The sequence below is a fragment of the Zea mays genome, chromosome 7 (assembly GCF_902167145.1).
Source record: "Zea mays cultivar B73 chromosome 7, Zm-B73-REFERENCE-NAM-5.0, whole genome shotgun sequence".
Lineage (NCBI taxonomy): Eukaryota > Viridiplantae > Streptophyta > Magnoliopsida > Poales > Poaceae > Zea > Zea mays.
This window is the reverse complement of record NC_050102.1, coordinates 170,502,258-170,526,258: the sequence shown is the minus strand read 5'-3', so window position 1 is coordinate 170,526,258 and position 24,001 is coordinate 170,502,258. Positions and strand designations below refer to the sequence as shown.

General features: G+C 48.3%; 3 protein-coding genes across 4 annotated transcripts; all 3 read right to left on the bottom strand.

The window, feature by feature from the left end:
- Positions 1 to 751: 751 nt before the first annotated feature.
- LOC111589728 (uncharacterized) lies at positions 752 to 3,077 on the bottom strand. Of its 2 annotated transcripts, none has more exons than XM_023300585.2 (2): positions 2,787 to 3,077; positions 752 to 2,362 (listed from the first exon to the last, which is right to left on the bottom strand). In XM_023300585.2, exon 2 carries the CDS (start codon positions 2,332 to 2,334, stop codon positions 1,003 to 1,005), a length of 1,332 nt encoding a protein of 443 aa, XP_023156353.1. In that variant the 5' UTR covers positions 2,335 to 2,362; positions 2,787 to 3,077; the 3' UTR covers positions 752 to 1,002. The 2 variants fall into 2 exon arrangements, with proteins under 2 accessions (XP_023156353.1, XP_023156354.1); XM_023300586.2 differs by having other exon boundaries at positions 2,533 to 2,978.
- Positions 3,078 to 8,586: 5,509 nt separating this feature from the next.
- Positions 8,587 to 11,014, bottom strand: LOC100284324 (uncharacterized). Its single transcript, NM_001370621.1, has 2 exons — positions 9,639 to 11,014; positions 8,587 to 8,829 (listed from the first exon to the last, which is right to left on the bottom strand). Exons 1-2 carry the CDS (start codon positions 10,944 to 10,946, stop codon positions 8,740 to 8,742), a joined length of 1,398 nt encoding a protein of 465 aa, NP_001357550.1. The 5' UTR covers positions 10,947 to 11,014; the 3' UTR covers positions 8,587 to 8,739.
- Positions 11,015 to 16,934: 5,920 nt separating this feature from the next.
- On the bottom strand, positions 16,935 to 23,544 carry LOC100279976 (uncharacterized). The gene is made up of 4 exons (NM_001152924.1): positions 23,156 to 23,544; positions 22,578 to 22,831; positions 21,305 to 22,481; positions 16,935 to 17,349 (listed from the first exon to the last, which is right to left on the bottom strand). Exons 2-4 carry the CDS (start codon positions 22,797 to 22,799, stop codon positions 17,336 to 17,338), a joined length of 1,413 nt encoding a protein of 470 aa, NP_001146396.1. The 5' UTR covers positions 22,800 to 22,831; positions 23,156 to 23,544; the 3' UTR covers positions 16,935 to 17,335.
- Positions 23,545 to 24,001: the final 457 nt, after the last annotated feature.

Sequence of the window (24,001 nt, the reverse complement as noted above, 5' to 3'; positions counted from 1 at the left end):
TCAAGGGTTATTACAGGTCATTACAGTGTGATTAAGTACAACGTGGATGGACACACCATTAATCCTACCTGCATTGTGGCTTACAAGTGGCGTCAGGCAACCAAGGCGGCTCCACACGAGTCTGCTTTAATAAAACGCGCGGGTAGAGACAGTAGCCTTCGTTGTGGGCGTCGGGTCTTGGAAAGTCGGCAAGGCCTTCGCCGTTCCTGACCGAACCGAGGACCAACAAAGCCTTCGTCTGTCCTGGACGGTCCTTCCGTCCCAGGGCCATCGCTTGGTTAGAGTAGACTTCGCTTTCCCTCCGTTATAATTTATCTTGTTCTCGTTATAAATGAACCGCGCGAGGGGTAGTCAGCCTTCGCCCCAACAATTCTTTTGATCCATGGATTGTAATAAAACGTGTGAAATATCTTAATGGATTTGTTCCATACCTAATAAGTTATGGATAGAATCTATGACTTTATAGTTTAAAAAATTAGCAAACCTTTGGGTTAACTCATGATGGATTTAACTGAATAAATTTTTTTGAATAGATTTAGATTATTTTGGAATATGGATTGTAACATGGATTTAATTCTAATCTATACTAATTCAAAGTTGGATTGGCGTAAACGAACAAGATCTTACATGTCAATAATATTTTTTGTTAAGGGCTAGTTTGGAACCTCATTTTCTCGAAGGATTTTCATTTTACTAAAGAAAATTAGTTCAATTTCTTTTAGAAAAACAGAAATTTCTTGAAAAAGTAGAGTCCATAAACTAGCCCTAAAAGAGGGAAACCAGACGATTTTTCATAAGTACTGACCGATACATTGAAACGAGCAACTAATACATTGAAACGAGCAATTAATTCCCTATCTGGCAAATCTAGAGCAAGAGCATGAGAAGGTGTTATTCCTCTGCGCTAGTAAGATTCAGCTGAGGCGACTGCAAATGCCGTCTCTTTGCTTCGTTACTCGGCGGCTGGAGCGCTGTGCTTCCAGTGCTCAAGCGGACAGGAGATCAGAAGAACGCCCGGCTGCCATAGAACACCTTGGGAGATGGCTTATCCTGCTTCCCGGCGGCGGCTGGCTTCTTCACCGCGATCGAGTCGGCACCAGTGGATTCTGCGTCGGTTGTGGCTGCTGCAGGACTACTCCTCCCGCTGCTACCATTGTCTATGTCCAAGTCCAAGGCAGGGAGCTTCATTTTAGCCAGGGAATCCGTGAATTGCTGCATGCTCTTCATGTACATGTCCATGATCTGGTTCCCGTCCACCTTCACCTCCTGCTCGATGTTGACGCTGATCACCGGCTTGTCCACGGCGGCCTCCGACGCGGCGCCGGGTGAGTTCGCCGCCGGGACCTCCTGGACGGTGCGGGACGAGGCGACCTCCGCGTCGGTGGTCTCCAACGCCGGCTTCTCCTTGCGGTCAGCCGACGAGTGGGCGTTCCCAGACGGCTCCGAGCTGAAGTTGGACTGAGGGGTGGCCGGGAACGCCGCGGCAGCGGGGGACTCCGTGGTGGACACGCTGCTGACCGGCGTGTCGCTCCGGAAGGTGCTCACCGAGTCGGCGGTGCTGTTGTCCGTCGAGAAGCTCTCCACGAGGCGCACGCCGGCGTCGTGGCCCAGGGTCGTGGCGCCGTCCCCGTGCTCCGAGGTGAGGAGGCTGTCGGAGCTCTGCGTTTCCACGGCCGCGCACGGCAGCCTGGTGTACTCGGAGACCATGATCTGGTTCTCCTCCACGAGATTGAGGTCAGGGAACTCGATCTTCTCGTACTCCTTCCCGTTCCCGGCGGCGTTGTTCTCCGGCTCCTCCGGGTCGGCCAGCGCCGGCTTGGGCGTCGGCGAGATGGGCACGACCTCCGGCACGACCCCGATGTAGGAGAGCTCGAGCTGCAGGAACCCCGAGGGGGTCTGGAAGAGGTCGCTGGTGGTGAGCGGAAAGTCGCGGGCGAGCGTGCCGCCGTCGGCGGCGACGACCTCCGGGAGCGGCACGAGCGCGAACCCCAGCAGCTGGTCCTGCAGGTAGTTCTTGACGCGGCTGAGCATCCAGACCTCGCACCGGATCGCGGCGTCGACGTCCCCCGCGCGCACGCCGAGGCGCAGCGACTGGTCGAACACCGGGTTGCGGCCCCCGCCGTTGACCACCTGCGTGGACGCCGCCGGCGCGCCGTCCCCGGGCAGCGAGAGCCGCGCGTACACGTCCTGCTTGTGGTAGATGCAGATGTTCTGGATGTCCCGCGCGCTCCGCACGAGCACGTCGACGTACCCGATCAGCTCCGCGCCCTTGGTCCCGTTCGCGGCCGCCGCCTGCGCAGAGACCGCTACTCCCTTCTGCTGCGGCTGCTCCATGACAAGAACACACCTTTGCTTTTCAACTCTGCGTCCACAGCAAAGGGGAAGCAAAGCAACAAATCAGACGAAACCACGCAAAAGTTCTTCTACGGAATTCAGCGACGGTGTGATGAGGGGGTAGCTCGAAATCCGAGAAGTAGGTGAAGTGAAACTGTCGTCAGATCCTCACTACAGTGCGCCGGAACTGCACACTACCTCCACAAGCTTCTTGAATAGACTGTGGATGGGGGGCGAGTCCTCCTACTCCTTTCCTACTCGATTCAACGCAACAGCGCAACTGCTGAAATACCTCGAGAACCCTCCGGGCAAATCGCTGCTATTGTCACCACTAAAGAAACGAGTTCACGATGCGTAGGGGAAGCGCGAGAGCGAGCTCAAATCCCAGGAAGAAAAGGCGAGATCTGAGAGCAGGGGAAGGGAATTGAAGCAGATTCGTGATGCCCGCTTACCCTGTCCGAAGTGCCGGTGCTGCTCTCGAGAGAGAGTGACGACGAGGGAAGCAGGGCCACTGGAATCAAGCGGGAGGAGGGGGAGCGAGCGGCAGGGTGGGGGCTCGAGATATAACACGAACTCCAAAAGGAAAAGGATTAGGGCGGCAGTACTAGTAGTAGTAGATTTTTTTTCCCTTCTACTAGCTGGCTTTGCCTTTTTCTACCCTTTACCTAACTAAGCTTGCTTTTATTGCCTTGTTTGGCCGAGCCGTGCGACGCGCGTTAGCGTAGTAGAGCCGTGCATGTGCCTCGCCGACGCCGTTGGTAGTAGAGGCGTACAGTATTCAAAGGCGCTACTGCCCCGTTCCATCCTATCCTGACCGCATACGTAGCAATCAGCCTACTGTTAAGAACGCACGTAAACAAGATGGTTTAAAGAAACACCAGCTGGATAAGAAAGGTCGTGAAAGGGGGGTCACACACATGCACAGCACAGGGCACTTTTGCGCGGGTTTTCACCGTGGTGTGAGAGAGACACACTCCCCAAAAGTCAAGGTTGTTTCGCAGTGGCCGCGGCTGCGCCCGGCTTGGCGCCTTGTGGCGGCAGCGCGCGTGAACTGGGCGGCCAATGGCGCGGCGCCACCTCCGCTGGAGGGCGCGAGGGAAGGACCCTTTTGGTGGGCATGGGCACGCCGCGTTGTTTAATCGGGTATCGCCGCCGTATCGGGGGGCCGCGGGCAAGTGGGGGTGGGTGGGCGGGCGCGTGCCGTGGCCCGCCGGCGTCGCTGTCCGTCCGCCAGGCGCCAGCGTTAGCCCGCGGGGTCCGGCAGGAGGGGGCCCCGGCCAGGCCACGCCCGCCCGCCCGCGCTCGCACGCTCGCGTCAGGTTTTTCAAAGCGGATATCATCTCGCCGGGCCCTTTTCCGCGTCCGTCCGCCATCATCGCGAGCGGCCGGGGCGGCTTCGCCAGGCAGGTCGGCGTGCGTGCGCGCGCTGCGGCGCCGGAGCCTGCAGTGCAGCCAGAGGTGGCGAGCGGAAAGAGAGGAGTACGCTGATCCATTCTATCTCATGAGTAGGCCGGGAACTGAGTCTGACCCATGTGCGTCGAGATGGATGGATTCCGGGGCGTGGTGGCAAGCTTTTTCAGACCGTTTCTCCCCTTGCCTTGCGAATTGAATGGTCCCGCGACGCGACCCTCTGCCATGTGCCGGTTGCAATTTGCAAAGCATGTCCATGGACATGGACTCATGCGCCATGGTCCCTGTCGAGAGCATGTTAAGCCGAACCCATCATTCGTTGCAGTAGCACACGATCGATATCGTCAAAATCTGGCGAGCGGTCCAATTCCCACGACGCAGGTAAGTAGTCAGTGCATTTGCTCGACAGAAAGAAAGAAAAAAGTCAGTGTGCAAGCAAGAAAAAAAAACTGTCTTTTGGAGCTAGCTGTAGCTCATGCGATCGATTCCCCATCATGATGCTGTGGTCGCACATGCGTGCGGATGTAATGGATTGACCAGGCGAAAGTGAGCGAGGGGCCGAGGCCACATCAACGTGTACTTGATTGCAAGTATCTTGCTTGTGGATCCAGCAGTTGCTATAGTTCTGACCACAGGGGAAGGGAAAGACAGAGACAGATTCCCCTCAGCAATGACCTTTCCTCGGTGCAGTTTAATCCTCCATGTGCCTTCAGACAGATTCCTCTCAGCAATGTTTGCTGAACCCAAGCAGCCAAAAAGCCCAATCAAGTTTATTTGTCATGTCACATAAGTAGCCACCACTTGCCACAATAGTATTATGGATTAGCACTAACTGCCGTGTCATCTCTCTCCCTCTCTCTCTGTATAATATATATAGACCAGGCTTATTTATACGGGAAAGCCTATCAGAGTTTGCATCGAAGGTTATAAGCTGCCTGCGGACACCAGCGGCCAAAAGAGGCCGACCGTGTCATCCACGCATCCTTACTCAGAACCGTGCATATCAAATGCCGTGTCGCTTGTCATGGTCGCTACCTAGATCTGCCATAATCGTAATGTAGTGTCTGTCTTTTCGGCAAAATCACAATCTAGAAAATAGAACAAGTGATCTGCCACGCTGCAATTCCATAAATTGCTACAGTACATGTTTTCTGTCACGCTTGCCTAAGATTTAACCGCTCAAATTCTTCGCGTGCATCTTGACATGTCTAAATTAATTTTGCCACACTTTTACATTTTAATAACGGGTGAGACCAACACAGCATGAGAAGAATCTTACCGCAATTGTGGCTACACACAAAACATATGTCTAACCCAGCCAAACTCAACTAACGTTAGGCGTGATAAACTCCGGCGAGTGAAACAACAAACCAATCAGATCCTTATAGAGTGTTTGGTTTAAGGAATAAGCTAGTCCATCATCTTCTTACTTCTCACATTTTTGTTTGGTTTGTGGAATGCAATGACTTGATCCATCATCACCTCATTCATCATGGTTAGTTAGTTAGTACTAATATGAGAAATGAGGTCATCCATCACCACAAAAAATGTCTCATGTTGATGGAGTGATTCCTCAAACCAAACACTTTATTAGTTTTCCAGTTACTATGTGATGGGTTGGTCACCCTTTTTGTAAATATTTTTTCATCTCAATTGAAAGGGTTATTTGGATTCTTAGCATTATAATTCGTGAACTTCTAAAATATACCATTCGTGAACTACAGTACATGTTTTCTATCACGAATGCATCGGCTCAGGTCCGCCGCTGGCTAAAGGACCCGTGCACTGCGCAGACGCAAGAAGATGTCTCCATGGCCTCACCCGCGCTCTCGTGGGATGTCCGGCATCGAAGAAGAACGGTCTACGGATGGAGGAGCAGCAACACCTAACTTGTGGGGGCCACATGTCAACGAGTGGAGGAGAGAGTAGCAGCAGGGGTATCCAAAAAAATGAATATCAAAGGATGTCCCTCCAATTTTCTTGTGTAGGCCCGATGTGTTGAGTATGTACAAAACGGCAGATTCAAGCGTTTAAACAGACGAATAGTAATGATATTATATCCCAGAAGTTTAAAAATTATGGATCCGAACAATCTAATTGAAACACGGAGCTCCTGAGATTATTGAAGAGAAAAAAAAAAGGGACAAGTGATCTACTGCATAGGTTCAATGACAACTCCAAAGCTGACGTCGCCACATGCTTGACTCTCGAAAGGAACAATTGAGGCTTCAAAAGCGAAGACGACAGTGCTAGTGGCAAAGCAGATGATTTGGGCCGGCCGGGCCGGCCCAACACTTACTAACATCCACTAATAATGTCTAATAACGATCACCCAAGTACGAAATCCGGCCGGCCTGCACTCGGACGAGTTCTTCCATGGCCCCCCTCAGCAAAGTTTTGTGCTGAGATAACAATAATCAAGGGACGAAGAGTAAGGAGTTCACGTAGCTTTCACGTGAGCTATATCGCCATTACGCTTCTCTTCAGAGTTGAGACGGCGGGCACTGCTTGCCGCTGTTCCGCTACAGCAAATTTGACTGCGATCGATCTGGCTTGGCAGGCAGGCATGGCAGGTAGTATCTCGATCGCTCGGGGTGAAGTCAGATGTGGCACAGCTAGCTCTCATCCTGTTGCAGGACACGAGGAAACGGCTGTGTATCTGTAATGCAGTACGGCCGTACGATGCTTGATCCATGCACAAGCACAACAGGGGTGCCGAGCCGACCGTCCGCTCCAGCCGTCGTGATTGAGCGTTTGACGGTAGTGGGGGAAGAATCAAGTGCCGACGGCGCTAACAACAGTGCCTGTGTGCAGGATGGTAGTACACTACACCGCACGGCCCCGCACCTGTCCTCGCGCCCGGCGCACATGGCCGTGCCGTTACGGGGGCGCCAACACCTCGTCACCGGGGACCATGCAGCCGGGGCTCCGCTCTCGGCTCCTCCTACCCTCTCTGCGGAACCGCAGAAAAGACATCGGACGGACGGAACGTCCCAGTCTGTCTCCCTGGTGGTCGATCGGTCCACGGCGCCAAGATTTCTAGAGCCGTTCCTTTCAGATCAGGATACTTTTGTTTTTTAGCTCCTTCTTTTACAGGTTTAAAAAGTGCGCATATATAGAAGATTGAATGTTGCATATAAAAATAGACACTTTAGAGCTTAAGTCATTATTATATAGACAATAACGCGGCCCTTCCCTTCTGCATGCACACCTCCGACTTTTGACACGCCGTTCATGATTCGTCTTACAGACAGATCAAGATCATCATGAAGCGAACAGTGTTGCAGGTTGCCTGCCAGACGACAGCGTCAGCTACTTGTTTATCATAGTAGGTCGCCAACTCGGAAACCTGGCGACGTTTTCTTTGAGCTTTTTCTATAGGCTGACCGCCTGATACGACGACGGACACCGACGCGGTACGCTTTGCAGCGGTTTTAGCGTTCAGACGGAGCCACGGAGGTCGCTGAAGCCTCTCGCTTTTTTTTTTATTATTATTCTTGCACGAATGGCTGACTATCTGAAGACTGTCTGGCTGTTGCAAGCTGTTAGCACTTCAGATACACAGAGCTTTGAAATGGCTGCTTGATTCTGACGGAGCTTCTTCACGCCCTCTGGTTTCTCTATCTGCAACCCAGTTGGCACATTTCGTACTGCAAACCCAGTTGCTGCGAGCTGTTCACTGAATCAGCGGCAAAGTTTGGCGCCTGGCCTATCGGTTCACCTATCGTCCATCTCACCGTTCCAGTCCGGGTTCGATCAGCCCGATCAAATCAACGTCGTCGTCACCGTCACCGTCGCATACATCCCTGGCATGCAGGCATGAGCCACGCACCAGGAATCGGAACCGAACAACAAACAGGAGCAGCCATCGCGTCCGACTGGTCTCAGTCCCGAATTAATTCCTTATCCTGCTCCGTCAGACAGGCCATCTTCTGATGCTAGCTGCTGCTACGAACAAGATGATGACGGAGCGAAATTTTCTCTCCTAAACAGCCGCCAATCAAATCCCATCTGCCAAGCAGGAACAGTGCACCGGGACACGGGGCCAGTGGCGCCTGTCTCGGCCAGCTAGCCAGGACAGCGACGACCTGGGCTTTATATGCAGCCTGTGCAGCGCAACGGGGGCGTGTGGCGCCGATCTTGTCTCACCGAGATGGCAATTATATTTATAACCAGCGGAAGATCCAGGGCAGTCTTTGAGATTTTGCGCGAGGGCTTGCGCATTTTGGGTTATTGTGCTCCGTTTCTGATAGCGATAAGAGCTGACAAGATGGATGAGATGGATCTAGAGCAGCCATTAAAAGGAGTCGCTGTTCGTGACAGCTAGCCAAAGCCAAGCCAAATGGTTGGCTGATATCAGGAACTTCCATCGGCGGCATGCATACTCATATCCCGTCAAATCTCAGTCTATGTAACCTTGACGTGTGTTTACAAGTGCTAGCTCCATCTTTTTGATAGTATACGTACACTAGAGTTCGTATTAAAGGCACGGGGAGGAAACACCAGCCCCATCATCCATGACAGCGCTGATAACAAAAATAAGAATCACGAAATGTTCGCAAACCATGTGCCAGGCCTGAGTAGATAAAAAGGAACAGACGAATTTGGACTCGGAACCTCAAGCAAAAAAAAAAAAAAAAATCACATGGTTGGCGATCCAACATTCCGGATAACCTGAAAAGACAAAGCAAGCATACCCTAGCACCCTGTACACAGCTACAAACCAGCATCATCTTCATTACCACCCAAATCTTCTAATAGCATAACCTGGGACCCCTGAACCCTCCTCCCTCTTAAGACTCTTAACTGACGTTACGTTAGTAACCAACCAAGCATCCTCACTCGCAAACCACATGTGTATTCACATAGACACATAGCCAAACCAACCAGAGCCAGCTGTTATTTACAGATGCGCCCCCCTGGCGTCGCTGATCTGCTCTCAACACCTCTCACAGAGAATAAATGGAGCAGATTTCGACCATAGCTCTTGCCTTTTTACCTAGCCAAGCTAGTAGCTGCCACTGCTCCAGCTCTGCAGGCAACCCCTTGTCGCTGCTCCCGCAGGTAGCCAAGCAAAGTCTCAGCCTGCAAATTATGCGACAAAAACTCAGACTCCACAACTTCTAGAATTTCAGATTCACTAAAACTGATTACCACATGCGTTGTAACCTGTAAGCCAGACTTGTTCCAAGTTATATTCATCTTCTCTCTTTAAAGAAACTAGGAGTTTTCTTAATTTAACATGGTGCGTTGTTCCCTCCAAGGACCAAAGCAAGTAGCAAAAGCACTGCAGTGTTGACTTGCATAGCAGAAGACATCAAACATATCCTCCTGTATAGTCCTTGGAAGATTTTTTTTTAAACAGATCCTCAACTGTACTTGAGTACTTGACAATGTAAAAAAACGAAGGAGCGCGTATCTCCACAATCTGAATGGAATCTTGAGGTCAACACCTGACCTGATATGCATGCTACCACCTAGCACGAAGGCCTTTTAACAAACGTGGATAACACCGAGCATTTGTTAGGAACAGGTAGAAAATCTACCTAAACCACGAGTACATGTACAGCGAGCGCTTCCCTTCGTCTAGGTTAAGTGTACTTTTCGTTTTCAGGGTACTTGGTGTCAATCAGACTTCAATCAAACTCAAACTCTGCATCCTGTTTAGGACAATCAGTTCTTAACTGACTGGCGAGGTGACTTCAGTCGTATCAGTAAACGCTCGAAACGACTTCAACATTAATCTACCAATCAACAATCGCCATATCACTCGAACGAACGAAATTTAGCAAGGCAACTCATGCCCGATTAGCCAATAGAAGAATATAGCTAGACGTGAACACCTAGTAGCACCGAAATTTGACGAAGAGAAAGGCGGGGTTTGTGCTGCGTACCTTGTGCTTGGCACGGGCAGAGCCAGACTGCGATAGCGCGACAAGCGGTGGGATGGCGCCCTCGCGTACAAGAAGCGCACGGTTATGCGGGGAATCGGAGCACATCTGCAGCAGCGCCACCACGGCGAACTCCTTCTCCTTGGCAGGGCCGTCCTCGATGGCCTCAACCAGGGCGGGGATCCCGCCAGCCTCCACCACGGCTTCACGGCCCTCGGCGATGCCCGCGAGGCTCCCCAGAACCACCATGGCCTTCTCGCACGTCCCGCTGCCGCGCTCGCCGATGAGGTGCACGAGCGGCACGATGGCGCCGGCGCTGACGGCGCGCTCCTTGTTCCTGCGCGCGGAGCAGAGGCGGTAGAGCGTGGTGAGCGCGTCCTTCTTGCCGCGCGTGGAGCCCGCGGAGAGCAGCGCGACGAGCGGCGGGATGGCGCCGCAGGCCCCGATGGTGGCGCGGTTCTCCTCGATGCCCGAGAGGCTGAGCAGCGCGCACGCGGCGTTCTGCTTGGCCGGCGCCGTGCCGGTGCGCAGCGCGTAGACGAGCGGCTTGATGGCGCCGGCGGCCGTGATGGCGGACCGGTTCCGCTCCTCGAGCGAGAGGTTGAGCAGCGCGGTGACCGCGCTCTCCTGCGCCACGGGGTCGGTGCTCCGCAGCAGCGGCACGAGCGCCGGGATGGCGCCCGACACGCCGATCAGCTCGCGGATGTCGGAGCGGTGCTTCGCAAGCAGGCGTATCCTGGCCGCGGCCGCGCGCCGCGCGTCCGGCCCGGCGTCGGGCCCCAGCGCCCGCACGCACGCCAGCACGAACGGCTCCACGCGGTCCAGCGGCGCCGCGTCCGCCGACAGATCCATGGACTCGAGGTCGTTCAGATCCACGGCGGCCGCGTCCGGCGCGTCGGATCTGGGCGCCGCCCCCGCCGCGGCAGCGAGGCGCTCGAGCTCGCCGGAGATGTCGGAGTTGAAGCTGGAGTAGTCGGAGAAGTCCCGCGACAGGTCGAGCAGCTCCGTGGCGGCGGCGTTGATGGCGGAAGAGGACTTGGCGACGGCCGCCGGGTGCGCGGGCCCCGCGGTGGCGGCGAGCTCGCGGAGGTGGAAGTCGATGACGGAGTCGGTGAGGTTCTCAATGTCCGAGTCGCCCGCGTCGGCGCCGCCATCGCGCGGGGACGGGGACCCAGGGGAGGAGTCCGGCTGCAGCAGAGCGGAGCGGATGGTGCGCATGGAGTGTCCCTGGCGGCGCTGCGGGCGCGCGGCCGCGCAGGGGCTCTGCCCCGGCGAAGGCGAGGGGATCTGGGAGCCAGCGAGCGAGACCATGGGGGCGGGCGAGGGTGGCGAGTGGTGACTGGTGAGGGTGATGATGGGTAGGGATGGGGAAGGTAGTTGGAATGGATGCTGTACTGGTGGTGGTGTATACGTATACGCTCGCCGCCGATGCTTCTGCTGTGTAGTCCAGGGCGGGCCTGGGGGGAGTGCGCTGTGGATCTTTGTAGCCGCTTTTGCTCTGTGGACTGTGGCGGACGGCCTCACAGGTGTCAGGCTGCCTGCGCTGCCATCCCGGCTGCTAGCACGCTAGCGGACCTCTAGTTCGATGAGCCTAGTCAATGGCACGTAGGGTCGGTAAAGCTGTGTGCGGAGCTGTCAGTGGGTTGGGCTGCCATTGGTGCAGTGAACGATGGCTGAGAGAGCACCACGCCACCACCACCACGGGTTGCTTTTGCTGCAGGGCTGAGTGAGGAGTGAGGACGGACGGACGGTAACGGGAGCAACGGAGGAGCAAGCAAGGAATCGCTTTCCGTTTGGTTGCTTGTTCCGTTTCTGGGCAATCCGACGATCCTGCCAGGCTGCCACAGCGTGGCTCCGGAGCCGGGACTTTGGTGGGGTCGTAGGGGGAAAGATACAACAAAACCGACGGTTGGATCGGATGGCCGTGTGCACGGCAGGGGAGATTCCGCACTCCTTTTTTTCTTGCACGAGGAAATAGAGAGAGAGCTGCGCGCCGCGGTATTTGGCAGATTTTCGCGGACACAACATGGCGTGGCGTCGCCTGACGCGAGAGATGGAGGAGCGATGGACGCTTTGCACTCCTTTTTCATGCCCACGCGTGCTCGCAAAAGGGTTTCACGTAGCGTCGGCGTTGACGTCCATCACGCGTCCAAGTAAAGTAATCAGGTGCGCCAATAAAACCCTGGGACTGGATACTGGAGAATGGAACGGAAGATGAGATTGCCATATCGTTACTCGTTAGTGGGCTTCATCTAAGTGGCTAATGTATAATCAAAGTTTTAAGCACTAATTTCTAGCCCTACATTAATATATCAATTTAAAAATGTGATTCTTAGAGTAAATTTCTCAATATTAAATACGTAAAGTAATAAAAGAGTTAGAAGGCACCTTAATGGTTTTGTGAAGTCTCGAAAAGTCAACACTCCTTCTCACTAATCCTTGTCACTCGCGTAAGGGTGTCACTTTCTCTTGGTCCGTGTAAGGACTAGAAGGTCTTTATGATGTAGTTTTTGTCAGTCCGGTATAAGTACAGTGAATCGCTCACAACCATGTATAAGTCCCAAGTTGAGCCATCCACAAACTCTTTAGGTGATCGTTGCACTTCGATCGCCACTGAACCATTTAGGTGATGGCGATCATCAATAGTAATAAGTACAAACTCTTGCTTGATCATGCCAAGACCAATAAGTTGAATGGGTGCACCATAATTACTCTCTAATGTGTTAATGAGGTTGTTAACTAAGCAAAGTTTCATTATGAAATCTCTCACTAGACAATGGCTCCTTATCACACGATATGTGGGTCGCTGGAGCTATTAAACGGGGAAAAAGCACATGTGTTGGCTGATTGGTGGGTATTTATAGCTCCAATCGACCAAATAGTCGTACCAGTGAAAGTCTACCAAAAAAAAACCATGACCATTAGATCACCCAACCCAAAATTGGATCATATCACATTAACCGACAAGACACGATGGTAACTATTGTACTACTCTGTCAAGACACGATGACCATTAGATGTGTCTCGTGTTCTCAAGGGTGCAGCGATGAGTGCGTGGTGCAAGTGTCGACGACCCCCCGAATGTGGACTGCTGTTTTTTTACGTCAGGTATACGGCGACCACAGTCACCACACACGATTGATGTTTTTACATTGCGAACATATACGAGGATGACGGTGGTGAGAGTGTGCGATTTCAAGCTACGTGATTGGCATTAATCCACTGGCTATAGTGGATTAGTCGGTCGGCGTTGATGCGTCCTCCTCCCATCTGTAACGCTTGTCAACCCACTGTTGGATCGGCGCGGCCGTCATTACGTTGTCTGCCACTGCAAATCAGCTCCCAGTACCTTACCTGCTGTATCGACATGGATGGAGCGTAGTGAGCAAAAGCGCCATCATTTGTTGCGTGAACGATCCAAAACCAGCCTTCGCTTTAAGCGAAGTATATTCTCGTATACTCGATGAAATGCTTTGCTTCTAAACAAGTTTTTATTGGTACGGTATTTTGCCAGAGAGGAGGTACTTACCGGATAATCTACCTGGCAAAAGGCTATTCAAGAAGTCTCCATTCCCGGCTTGTAAATAGCCCGGCCCGTTCGGCTAGTCGGCCCTGGAGTTAGCGCCCAGGTATTGTCTCCAGTAAACAAAATGATCCCAGCCCAACCGTCCGTTTGTTGGGTAATGAACAAGATACCCTTTGTTGTCTCAAAGACATTATCTCTCATTTGTTGAGAGAAGATATATCTTGGTTTTAGTGTTCAAAGACTAAGCATCTATTAGAAGGTGATGATAACAAAAGATATTTTCAGCTTATTGCTAATGGTAAGCACGGGGAAGCACGCATTTTCTAATTGGAAGGGAACAAATACAATTTTTTAAATATGGTGGTGAACTAAAAGAGCACATCACCTCTTATTACTAGAATTTGTTTGGACCACTAGAAGAGAATAACTTTACTGTGTTGGAGAATAGAGTTGATGACATACCACGGGTGAAGCAGAGAATATTTTTTAACAATAATGTTTACTAAAAAATAGGTTAAAGAAGTAATTTTTTAGATGGAATATAAATGTGAACACCAAAGTGGTGGACGGTCCGCGCCCACGCTATTAGATTAACTCGGACGGTTATCCTTATCTCGTGTGTGTTATCCATCTAATCACGTGAGATTTGTTCGCTGTCGTCTAGAATCGGGTCTAGAACTCCTCCTATATATAGAAGGGGTACGGTCGATTAAGAACCACCGAACACATTTCAATCAAATCAATTACTTTATTTATCATTGTTGCCCTAAGAGTAGATGTAACATAGTCTAGTTGTAGTTTTCGCCTCTACCTCTGTTCGACTCTACATCGTCTAGATCCGTCTTCGGTGGCCTGTCCACCCAAGACGACCCTAGGATCTTGCTCTGACGAGGTCCCTACCTTCCTAGTTATGTGCTAGGAGGGTGAATATATTTAGGTCTTCATCACCGACCCGAATTCTTTCTCGTCCCTAGGCGACTCTACGCCATGTTGGGATTTCGGGTGACCTGTTGATTCGGAGCGCTCTAAGGTCTCTCCCCCGAGGGACGGGATCTGGGCGCCGTGATGAGGAAGACGACCATACTCCATCGGGTGACCTAACACGTACATGGTTCGCATTCGGTTTACCTTGCAAAACCGGGTGTGACGCGCCGCCACATAGTACCGTCAAGCGGTACACCACAGTGATTGGCGTCCAGATCAGCGTCAACAATAACAAAGCACCAAGATCTATATGGTTTTCCAACTAAGTTCTATCATATGTTTCGGGAGTAATTAAATCCATTTTGTTTTGATATGTTCCATGATTTCAACGATGGAAAATCACTTATTTTTAGCCTTAACTTTGGGATTATAACTTTACTCTCCAAATGTCAAGAAGCAATCGGAATTCAACAATATAGATATAGGCCAATTTGTCTACTAAATATGAGTTTTCAATTTTTTTATAGAAATTGCAACAACTAGGATCAACAAGGTAGTTGTAGGGTTGTTGGGAGGTCTCCGGTCGACAGCCTTAGATAACAAAAACAATTTCTAGTTGTTGTTTGAGGACAAAGGGATGACATGGTTCAAAGGGAAAATGAAAAGACGATGCTTATTGTTGTTTCTTAACAACAAAGAAACTATACAACACATGTTTTTCGATTCTCATCTTGCAAAATGTTTTTAGGTTGTTCAGGTTGCATTTGCTTTACAGACTCCGAAAGATTTATTAGATTTTTAGGATCTTGGGCTCAACAAGTACATAGTACTAAATTGCGTTCTCTAATTTGGATAAGAGCAACTGCTATTTGCTAATCTGTTTGATTGGCGAGAAATAACGTGGTGTTTGACAAAAAAAATACTTACAAGTAATCTTCAAACCCACCTGCTGGATATGTTCCTTAACCATCCTTCGTAAGGACGTGATTTTTTATTATTATGTCATTTTAGTGTGGGTGATCATCACCTAGAATAACAAATAACTTAATTACAGAGACTGAAACTATATATATATATATATATATATATATATATATATATATATAATAAACGTTTGTGTTACAAAGGCTGGAATAAAATTTTCCTTTTTTTCTACCAGGAATGCATAACGCTAATATGCCATCGTTGCAATGTCTTTGAGCGAACACATGATTGATGATATGGATTTTAGCGCTTGTTCGGTAAAAAAGGGATTCAATCTTGTTCGGTTGCTTGCACGGAGATTGAGAAAGATTGAACCCCCTAACCGTAAAGCCCTAAAGGCTAAAATGGCGTTTTATCAACTATTGCATTGCAAACAAGAGGGGATTGCAGTATGTTCACTAGATCAGGAAACTCCACTTAGGCCATGGTTGGTTTCTTTAGTCTAGGGACTAAACTTTAGTTAGGGGACTAAAGTTTAATCCTAACATGTTTGGTTCTAGGAGCTAAAAATAGTAAAAATATACTAAATGACTCATAAGAAGACTAAAATGGACTTTAACATTCTCCTGCTATTAGTACAATTGAACTAAATGAGGGGTAAATGTGGAATTAATATGGTTTAGTCCCTTTTAGCACATATGTAAAGGACTAAAGACTAAATAATTTTAGTCCATATTTTAGTCCTAGTGTTTGGCAAAAAAGGGACTAAATGGGACTAAAAACTAGCGACTAATCTTTAGTCCCTCTAACCAAACACCCGCTTACTCTATGCCAATAAACTTTTAGAATATAAATGCTTGCTTAATCAAGAACTTTTGTTTTGCCGGAAACAGTGCTCTCCGTTTCTTTTTCCGAAAACAGCCTTCCTTTCCCTTTTTTTCAAGGCGCTCGCGCTCTCCATGATTCAAAATTCTTGATTTTCCAGGTAGGCTAACTGCCTACCTGTACTACCTCGTTTCACAATATTTGACCGGTTCATATGCATAAAATAAACAAAAACTATATACACTTTTACCAATTTGAGTGATTCTTTGTTATACTGAACAAACTAGTAATCTGTCTCGAATGCACAAATCTGACTACTACAATTAGATTCATGTTTTAAAGCACTATAATGTCACTTCTGTTAGCAATTAAATACTCCCCATCCTGTATACTGTAGATTTAAAAATAAATTAAGAGAGAATATAAAAGACATATATAATCAAACGCTATCACCAGCATGGTTAATGAAGATGGGCTAATATTTAATGCAAAACCGTCTCTTGCCCATAAAAATCTTTATGTGGGTAATTTTTAATGCTTGAATGCACTATATTATACTCTGTCTCAAGTTAAATTAATCTCTAGCAAGTTTAGGACAGAATATTAACTGTCAAAAGCGTGACCTCCATGGAGACCACGCTAGACCAAACTGCCTACTAGTACATTTTTGAAATGGAAGGAGTATAAATTTGACAAGTGTCCCTGCTAATATTATCCTTCCCACTTCGGATGTGAAGGCGACTTGAGAAGAACAAGATGACAAAGAACTTGGGTTAATTAAGTTTTGTATAAGCTTTTGTGAAGGCCATTTCAGGCCAAGCAAAGATATGTAGAGGCAATCTACAAACTGCTATTATGGAGTGGAGCAGCTATATATAGCTCGTTGACCTTTCACAAAAGAACATGGAAACAGATACTGTGCAAATATGCATAGTCAAGGCAAAAGATCTACAAAATTCCGCAAAATGGTGCGAAAGGAGAGATAGTACATGTATATACTTTTGGTGGCTTTATTACTGGGTCTCAATATGGCTTTGCACCCCCAATAGTTTGAATAGTAAGCCAAGCAACTCTCTAGTATACAAATGGAATGGTTGAAGAGAATAAAAACATGCAAGCTATTGTAGCCATAAATGGGCAAAGATAATACAGCATTTCTTTGGTATACAAGTTTATCCTTCCGTATGACAGAATTCCAGCTTATGTTGGAACACTTCTAAGTTTGTGCCGCAATCAAACACTGCACATCTCATTTAAAAAACGAAGGCCTAATAGATGTAGAAATTAAACTAAAATCTGAAAGCTTCACAAAATGTTTGTATCCGCTCCTCTAGCATTTTTGGTGTTGTAAACCACACCTCTGGTTACCTTAACTAGAAACAAGCAACTAACCTGTATATTAATCTGACATCACCAATTCACAGTCATGCACCTGAAAGCCTGATATAGTAGTGGGTATTTCACCTATCCCAAGTCATGTATGAATATAATAATACTCTTCCTAGGAAGTGATACCTGAAAAAGGATACAACAAATTGTAGTAACTAGTAAGTATAAAGTTATATAGCTGTCCTCAATGTATGTTTTAAGAATATAAAGAGTGTATTTCAGTCAATAGAATGGTTGATGAAAAATAACAATGCCAACAACAAAGTTAGCCAGTGCAACAAATTCCAATTTAATTAGAAACAACACATCCATCCACCTTTCTATTTAATACAAGTGTCTTACAGCACTGACTAACCACCAAAGGTTAAAGTTAAGAACGGAGCATAGCTTATATGTGAGGAACTCCTGCTAAAATCATTGAGATTTACACTGATCACATGATCTATACATGGACCCCACCAAGTGTGCATGGCTGTACAAATCAAAATCCTGATTATGAATATCTTACTAGGTCCAAAAAGAACATGTAGGAGACCCCTGTATATATTCCAATCTTGGGCCAACTGAGCAGGCAGACTAAAGTAAATGCACCACTGTTCTTGTATGTAACTGTAATAGATTATCTTGTGTTTGCAAGATGATTAGAATTCAGACCTTAATAGTTTATCTTGTGTTTGCAAGGTGATTAGAATTCAGACCTTTAAAAAAAAGGGTGTCTGAGGCTCCCACATAAGTGGGGTCTAGAGAAGGGACAAACTGAGACAAGCCTTTTCCTCGCAAAATATGGAGAGGTTGCTTCGAACCTGCGTCCTTTGCGACTCAGTGAGACAGCTCTCACCATTGCATCAGGCCTACCCGTAATCAAAGTTAACTATTGTTTTATAAATAGGATTAATCTATTGCCAGAATATTGAATAAATATGACTGCAAAAAAATGTTACAAATTCCATCCATTAACTATATGAAATGTATATTCTTTCGATATTTCAGGATAGGTTTTTTGTTGCCACACAAATTTGGATGTCATTATCGACAGTTTTAACATAAATTATCCAAAATAATGGTGTAGCTTCAACACAACTTTCAGCAACAGAAACTTGTGCAAAGATTGCTTCCCGTTAAAATTTGTAACTCTTCAAATGTGGACAAATGGGTGCATATTGCATTGAACTACATATCTGCATTTTGATTAACAAGTATGCAGAATTGACCGCCCCCATTCTGGCCTCCCTGCTAGTTAGCAAGCATTGTGGTAGTTCTTGTTAGTTTTTTTAGTCATGGATGGGTTTTTGTACGCCTGTTATTGGCCGCCGTAGGGGCCTCTAGTCTGTTCTTGTTTTTTTAGGACCGGAGGGAGTAAGGTTACTAAGTTAAAAAGGAACAATCTTATAAATATTTAAGACATTTGTCACTGAGGACTTACAAACATTAACACATAACCACATCAGCATGTGATTGATGTGAGAAATAACAAAGAGAACAAGCTGTCAAGAAAATCTAGAAGAACTAGAAGCCTAAGCATTGGCATGGTCTTATATTGCCTAATGGTGTGTTCAGCTGCCTCTTATTGTTAATAGCCATAGGTGGAGGACAGTTGTCAATATACATGTTCAACTTGGATACCTATGTCACTTTGCCAGACTTAGTAGGAAGTGATGCAATCATTATAAGTCAGATCCAAAATTTGACTGTTCCCTGGTTGGTTACTGTTGTTGATTTAATGATGATTGTGTATTATACATCCAAGAAAACTACTAGCATGATGATGCCATGTTTTTCTTGATATTTGACTACATGCTAACTAAATGCACCTCATATAATCAGGATTAAAAAGTAAACAATTAAATTGAATGCATCCAAACTGCACTTCACCCAAAAAACATTATTTGGATGGTCATGTTGAGATTGGCAGAAAAAAACTTGCACAAAGTCAAACAGCGTTGACTAAAAACAAATCAAATCACAACAAACAAACCCTCCATTCCCTTCACACAAAAAAACAATCCCTCCATCTATTTTACGGAAAATGTGAATGCCAAATTTTGGTATTGATCATCATTCACAGTTCTACAGACTACACGTTTCTGCTGAGTTGATACACTAGTGCATTGAAGTACACAACTCAATGCTTAATACAAGGGCTAATGTAGCATGAGTCCCACAGTGTTATTAAATAATTACAATGTGGCACCTAATATCAACAATCTATATCTTAAGTTCTTAACTGATCATCAAGCAGGACCAAACTCAAAAGAATTTATATTTCATATATCAGCATTAACTAGAAGGCTTAACTGATAAGCTATCACATGCCTGAACCATGAATAAGACTTTAGATCCCCTAATAATATTACTATTGTTGAAGATGTGTTTATTTGTTATAAGTTCCACTTTCCCATTGGCTCCTGTTGTGTTTCATCTCTAGGCTGCCCCTGTTTGTTTGGGACTTAAAGGCTTTGTTGTTGTTGTCTTCTTATTCTTGTTGTTGCAGTAGCGGGCTTTGAAAGAGTGTAGAGCACCTGAGCACCGCCTATGTGTCAGTTTTATTCTGGTTGGTCCTACATAAATGTTGGATGGCTGACCGGCTCGCTAAGAGGGGTCTTCCCCGTCCTAGTACTTGCCCCTTATGTGAAGGAAGGGGAGTCTATTCATCAATTGCTTGTTTCCTGTGTCCTCGCGAGGCAATTTTGGTATCTTCTTCTCCAACGTGTTGGCATGTCCGCCCTTTCCCCGGGGATGGAAGATATCAGTTTTGAAGCTTGGTGGAGTAGATCGGCTGAGGTTGTTCCTAAGGACCTCAGAGATGGCTTTAACTCCTTGGTGGTCCTGGGGGCTTGGACTATCTGGAGACACCGCAATGATTGTGTTTTCAATGGTGCTCAGCCTTCTATAGCTGGACTACTTACCTCAGCCGGTGATGAGTTCAATATGTGGTGTTTTGCGGGGGCCAAAGGCTTGACCCGTCTTTCAGACCTAGCTTTTGTGTTCAACCCCGGCTAGGAGGCGGTTTTACCTCTTGTTGTTTGTGTGTGCGTGTGAGTGGTGTGTTAGGTCAATGTATATACTGTTTTTCTTCTTCTAATGAAATGATACGCAGCTCTCCTGCGTGTTCGAGAAAAAAAATAAAAAAGGGTAAGACCTCCCCCGAAGCATTGACCAAAAGGGTAAGGTAGAAGATTCTCTTCTGCAGGGTCGAGAAAAGACCACAAACCCTGGCTATTTAGGACATGACACTAACAGCGAGGACGTGCGGCCGTGTATCACGGAAAATAGCAAAAGGAGTGGCCTTTTGTCTGTGATAACGGGGAGTTGAACTCCCGACCTGTAGGTTGCACTTGTGCTTCCCTACAACTGCGCTAGACGCACGTTCTATATTGTTGCAGTAGTTCTTGTATATCAAAATAAATGCATGCATCTGACTACAATAAACTAAAATATTTTATGTATGGACAGCTGGGTAACTTGACCCCACTACTTCATGAAAAGATAAAATGCATCAGCAAATAACAAACTGGTATAGCAATCTGTTATCAGATGCAAGTGATATATGCCAAAATTACATGTGGTAATAAATGCAGAATCAAGAGTGTTAGTCAAGCACATCACTTGGAAGAATGGGTGATAAAACACAAAATTCAGTTAACACAAACTAATAGAGTCCACAACATAAGTAATGTGCATAGAAGTAGTTGCACTTTCTATGAATTTTGAAGTGTCCTCCAAGAAAAGTATGTAGCTAATGCATGTTTTCAAGTCGTCCGATTAATCGCGATTCGTCCAAGTCGGTTTGGTCCAATCATGACTAACCGTCCAAGTCGTCCGACTAATCGTGATTAATCGCCCAAGTCGGTCAGCCAGAACGACCGGCAAGTCGTCCGACTTGAAAACAAGCTGCTACGTCATCCTGTTTATCGAAATTATATTAAACTTCCTTTTCCAGAATCAATAGCTACATTCCAAAGCTGAGAAAATGACCAAAAGAAGGAAACCATGTGTAACTTATTTATGCAGCACATTTCCTTTTTAAAAGAAAGAGGAAACCATGTGTAGATCATAGCACAATATTGAAATAACAACTGACCTCTGCTTGTCTGATTATTATTAACAGTATAGTTGCCCATATAGTTTGCTGATATTTCTGATTTAATATCTGGATCAACATTTCCAAGATCATGACCAAAAGGAGGTATATCAACCTCAGATGAGTTGAACCTCCAGGTGGAGTCACCATAAATAGAACTGCTGCCATATGCACCTAGATTGTTCGATTCATATGGATTGGCTGATGCAGAAAATGGCTCGCCAATTGTACCAGTTGAGTTGCTCCTCACATAGGTTCCAGAAGGCAATCCAAAGTTGTTATCTCCGGTTCCACGGCCAAGGTTTCCCGGTCCAAGGCTTGAAATGTTGCCCATCCCATGAACAGAAGTAAGGTTTCCCCAACTAATTTCATCACCAGGAATACCCCCACCACCTACAGGTGGAGCAAAAGAATTCGTGTTTGTAGGGTTGCCTGTGTAGTTAAGATTTCCATTGCCCCAAACATTTCTAGACATTGAACTCAGTATTGATCCTGAATCATCATTAAGGCCAACATAACCAATTGGACTGCCTAATCTGTTTGAACTACTATTGAAGTAAGAACCTATTTGCCGCCCATTGGAGCTATTGGCAAAACCAGAACTTGCACCAAAATATGCACTCATTCCACCTTCAGCATTCATGCCCATTCCATAACCTGGACCAAACGAAGAGAACCCATTCCGTGCACCCGTAAGGAGACCATACCTTCCATCCACCCTCATGCCATAACCACCCAGGGGGTTCGGGTTGTAACCCTGGTTGAAGCCATTTAGGAAGTTATGAACCCTGCTCATAGCATAGTTCTGCCCTCCCGCAGGTGAACGTGCAATAGGACCAGGAGACTGCTCCTTTGGCACAGCCCTCTTAACCTCGACCATTTTACCATTCAGCTCATGGAAGTTCTTGTGCAGTGCCTTGTCCACTGCGTCTTCTGAGTCATATGTGATGAAACCAAAGCCCCTAGGCCTCTGCGTGTTGTGGTCATACATCACTACCACATCGGTTATCACACCAAATTGCTCAAAATACCTCCTAAATTCGACCTCGGTAACATTTGAGGCCAGACCTCCAACGAAGATCTTTCTAGTGCGTCCTGGTCCAGGTGACCCTATGCTGCTGTTGTTCTTGCTCGCAATACTCTGGTCGTCCCTAGGAACGGCCTTCTTTGCTTCCACCTAAATTGGAAACAGATCGTAAAGTGAGAAACAGCTCCCAGTAAAATGTACGTCAATGCAACAGCAGAGAGAAAGGTGAGAGCATAACACAAGTACCATGCGCCCGTCGATCATGTGCTTATCGAGGGTGACGCGTTCGGCGATCCCGGAATCGGCGAAGACGACGAACCCGAACCCACGGGCGCGGCCGGTGTTGCGGTCCCGCATGATAACGGCCTCGGTGACCTCGCCAAAGCGACCGAAGTACGCGCGGAGGCGATCCTCGTCCGTCTCCCAAGAGATGCCGCCGACGAAGAGCTTCCCGGAGTCCGCCTCCATCGTGTCCGTCCTCCCCTCCCCTCCTCCTCCCCCTGCAATCCACAACAGCAGGCCCAGTTTCATACCAGCCAGCCACTGCCAAATGCAGACAAATCCCCGACTTATCCGCAGTGTCCACCACAAAAAAAAAAAAGGACACGGGCATCAAATAGATCCGAGCCGAAAGCAACGCCGCGATCAGGGCAACGAGCGCGCGCCCACACGGGACAAAACGCCAACGCCCCCTCACAAGGCCACGGAATTACGCGGCCGCCGCGAGATCCGTACCAGATCCGGCCGCCCCCGGCGCGATCCGGCACCGATCGGCGCAGCGAGTAACCCGCTGTGCGCGACGGCCGGATCAAAAGGACGCTTACCGGTCGGTCGGTCGGCGGCGGCGGCGAGGAGGGATCAGGGGGCGCCCGCGTCGGCGTCGCCTCTCCTCTCGCTGTCCCGCTAAGATCTCGATGCGGGCATGGGAGGGAGGAGGTGGTGGGAGGAAGTTGCTTGGGTCCGGACGGCACGTCTCGTCTCCTCCTCTCCTTTTTATCAAGCTTTTGCTTCCCCCTCCGCTCGGTGGCTGGCGGGCGATGCCTTGCCTGCCGCGATGCGGTGGTTGTTTGTTTTTACCCTTGCGGGGGAGGCTGCCTTTTTTAATCGCTCCCAGTGCCCTGCGATTGCGGTCCTCGGCTGAATTGGGAAAGGTAAGGGTGGGGGCGGAAATGCATAAATAATGGAGAGGCAGGTCGGCGCCGCGCTGGAGGCGATGGATGATATGGGCTGCTTGTGTGGTGCGGGGAAGGAGACGATGCAGGATAGCAGCAGCTGCTGGGCTGTGGCTACGTGCGCGGCGAAGTGGAGGCCGGAAGGGGGAGAAGCGAGGAGTGAGCGAGGTGGAGCCTACGCGACAGACAGGCACGCAACCGAAGCGGGCGGGGATGGGTTGGGCTCCCGTCCCGTGTCGCCGCGGCGCGCTGGGGCCTGTGGGGCGCGGGCGTGCGGCCCGTCCAATCCTCGCGCTGCGGTATAGGTGCATGCGGCACCCACCCGGCCATCCGGCAGTCATGACGTGAACGTCGAGGTACGTAAAAAAATTCCCTTTTTCGGCTTTACCACTAGTAAGGTACTAAGGTCACTACACGGGCACTATTTTACGGTTATCTTTAGTCAGGGGCGGATTTACGACTGGCTGCAGCCGGGTCGCGGTCCAATAACGCGAGGAG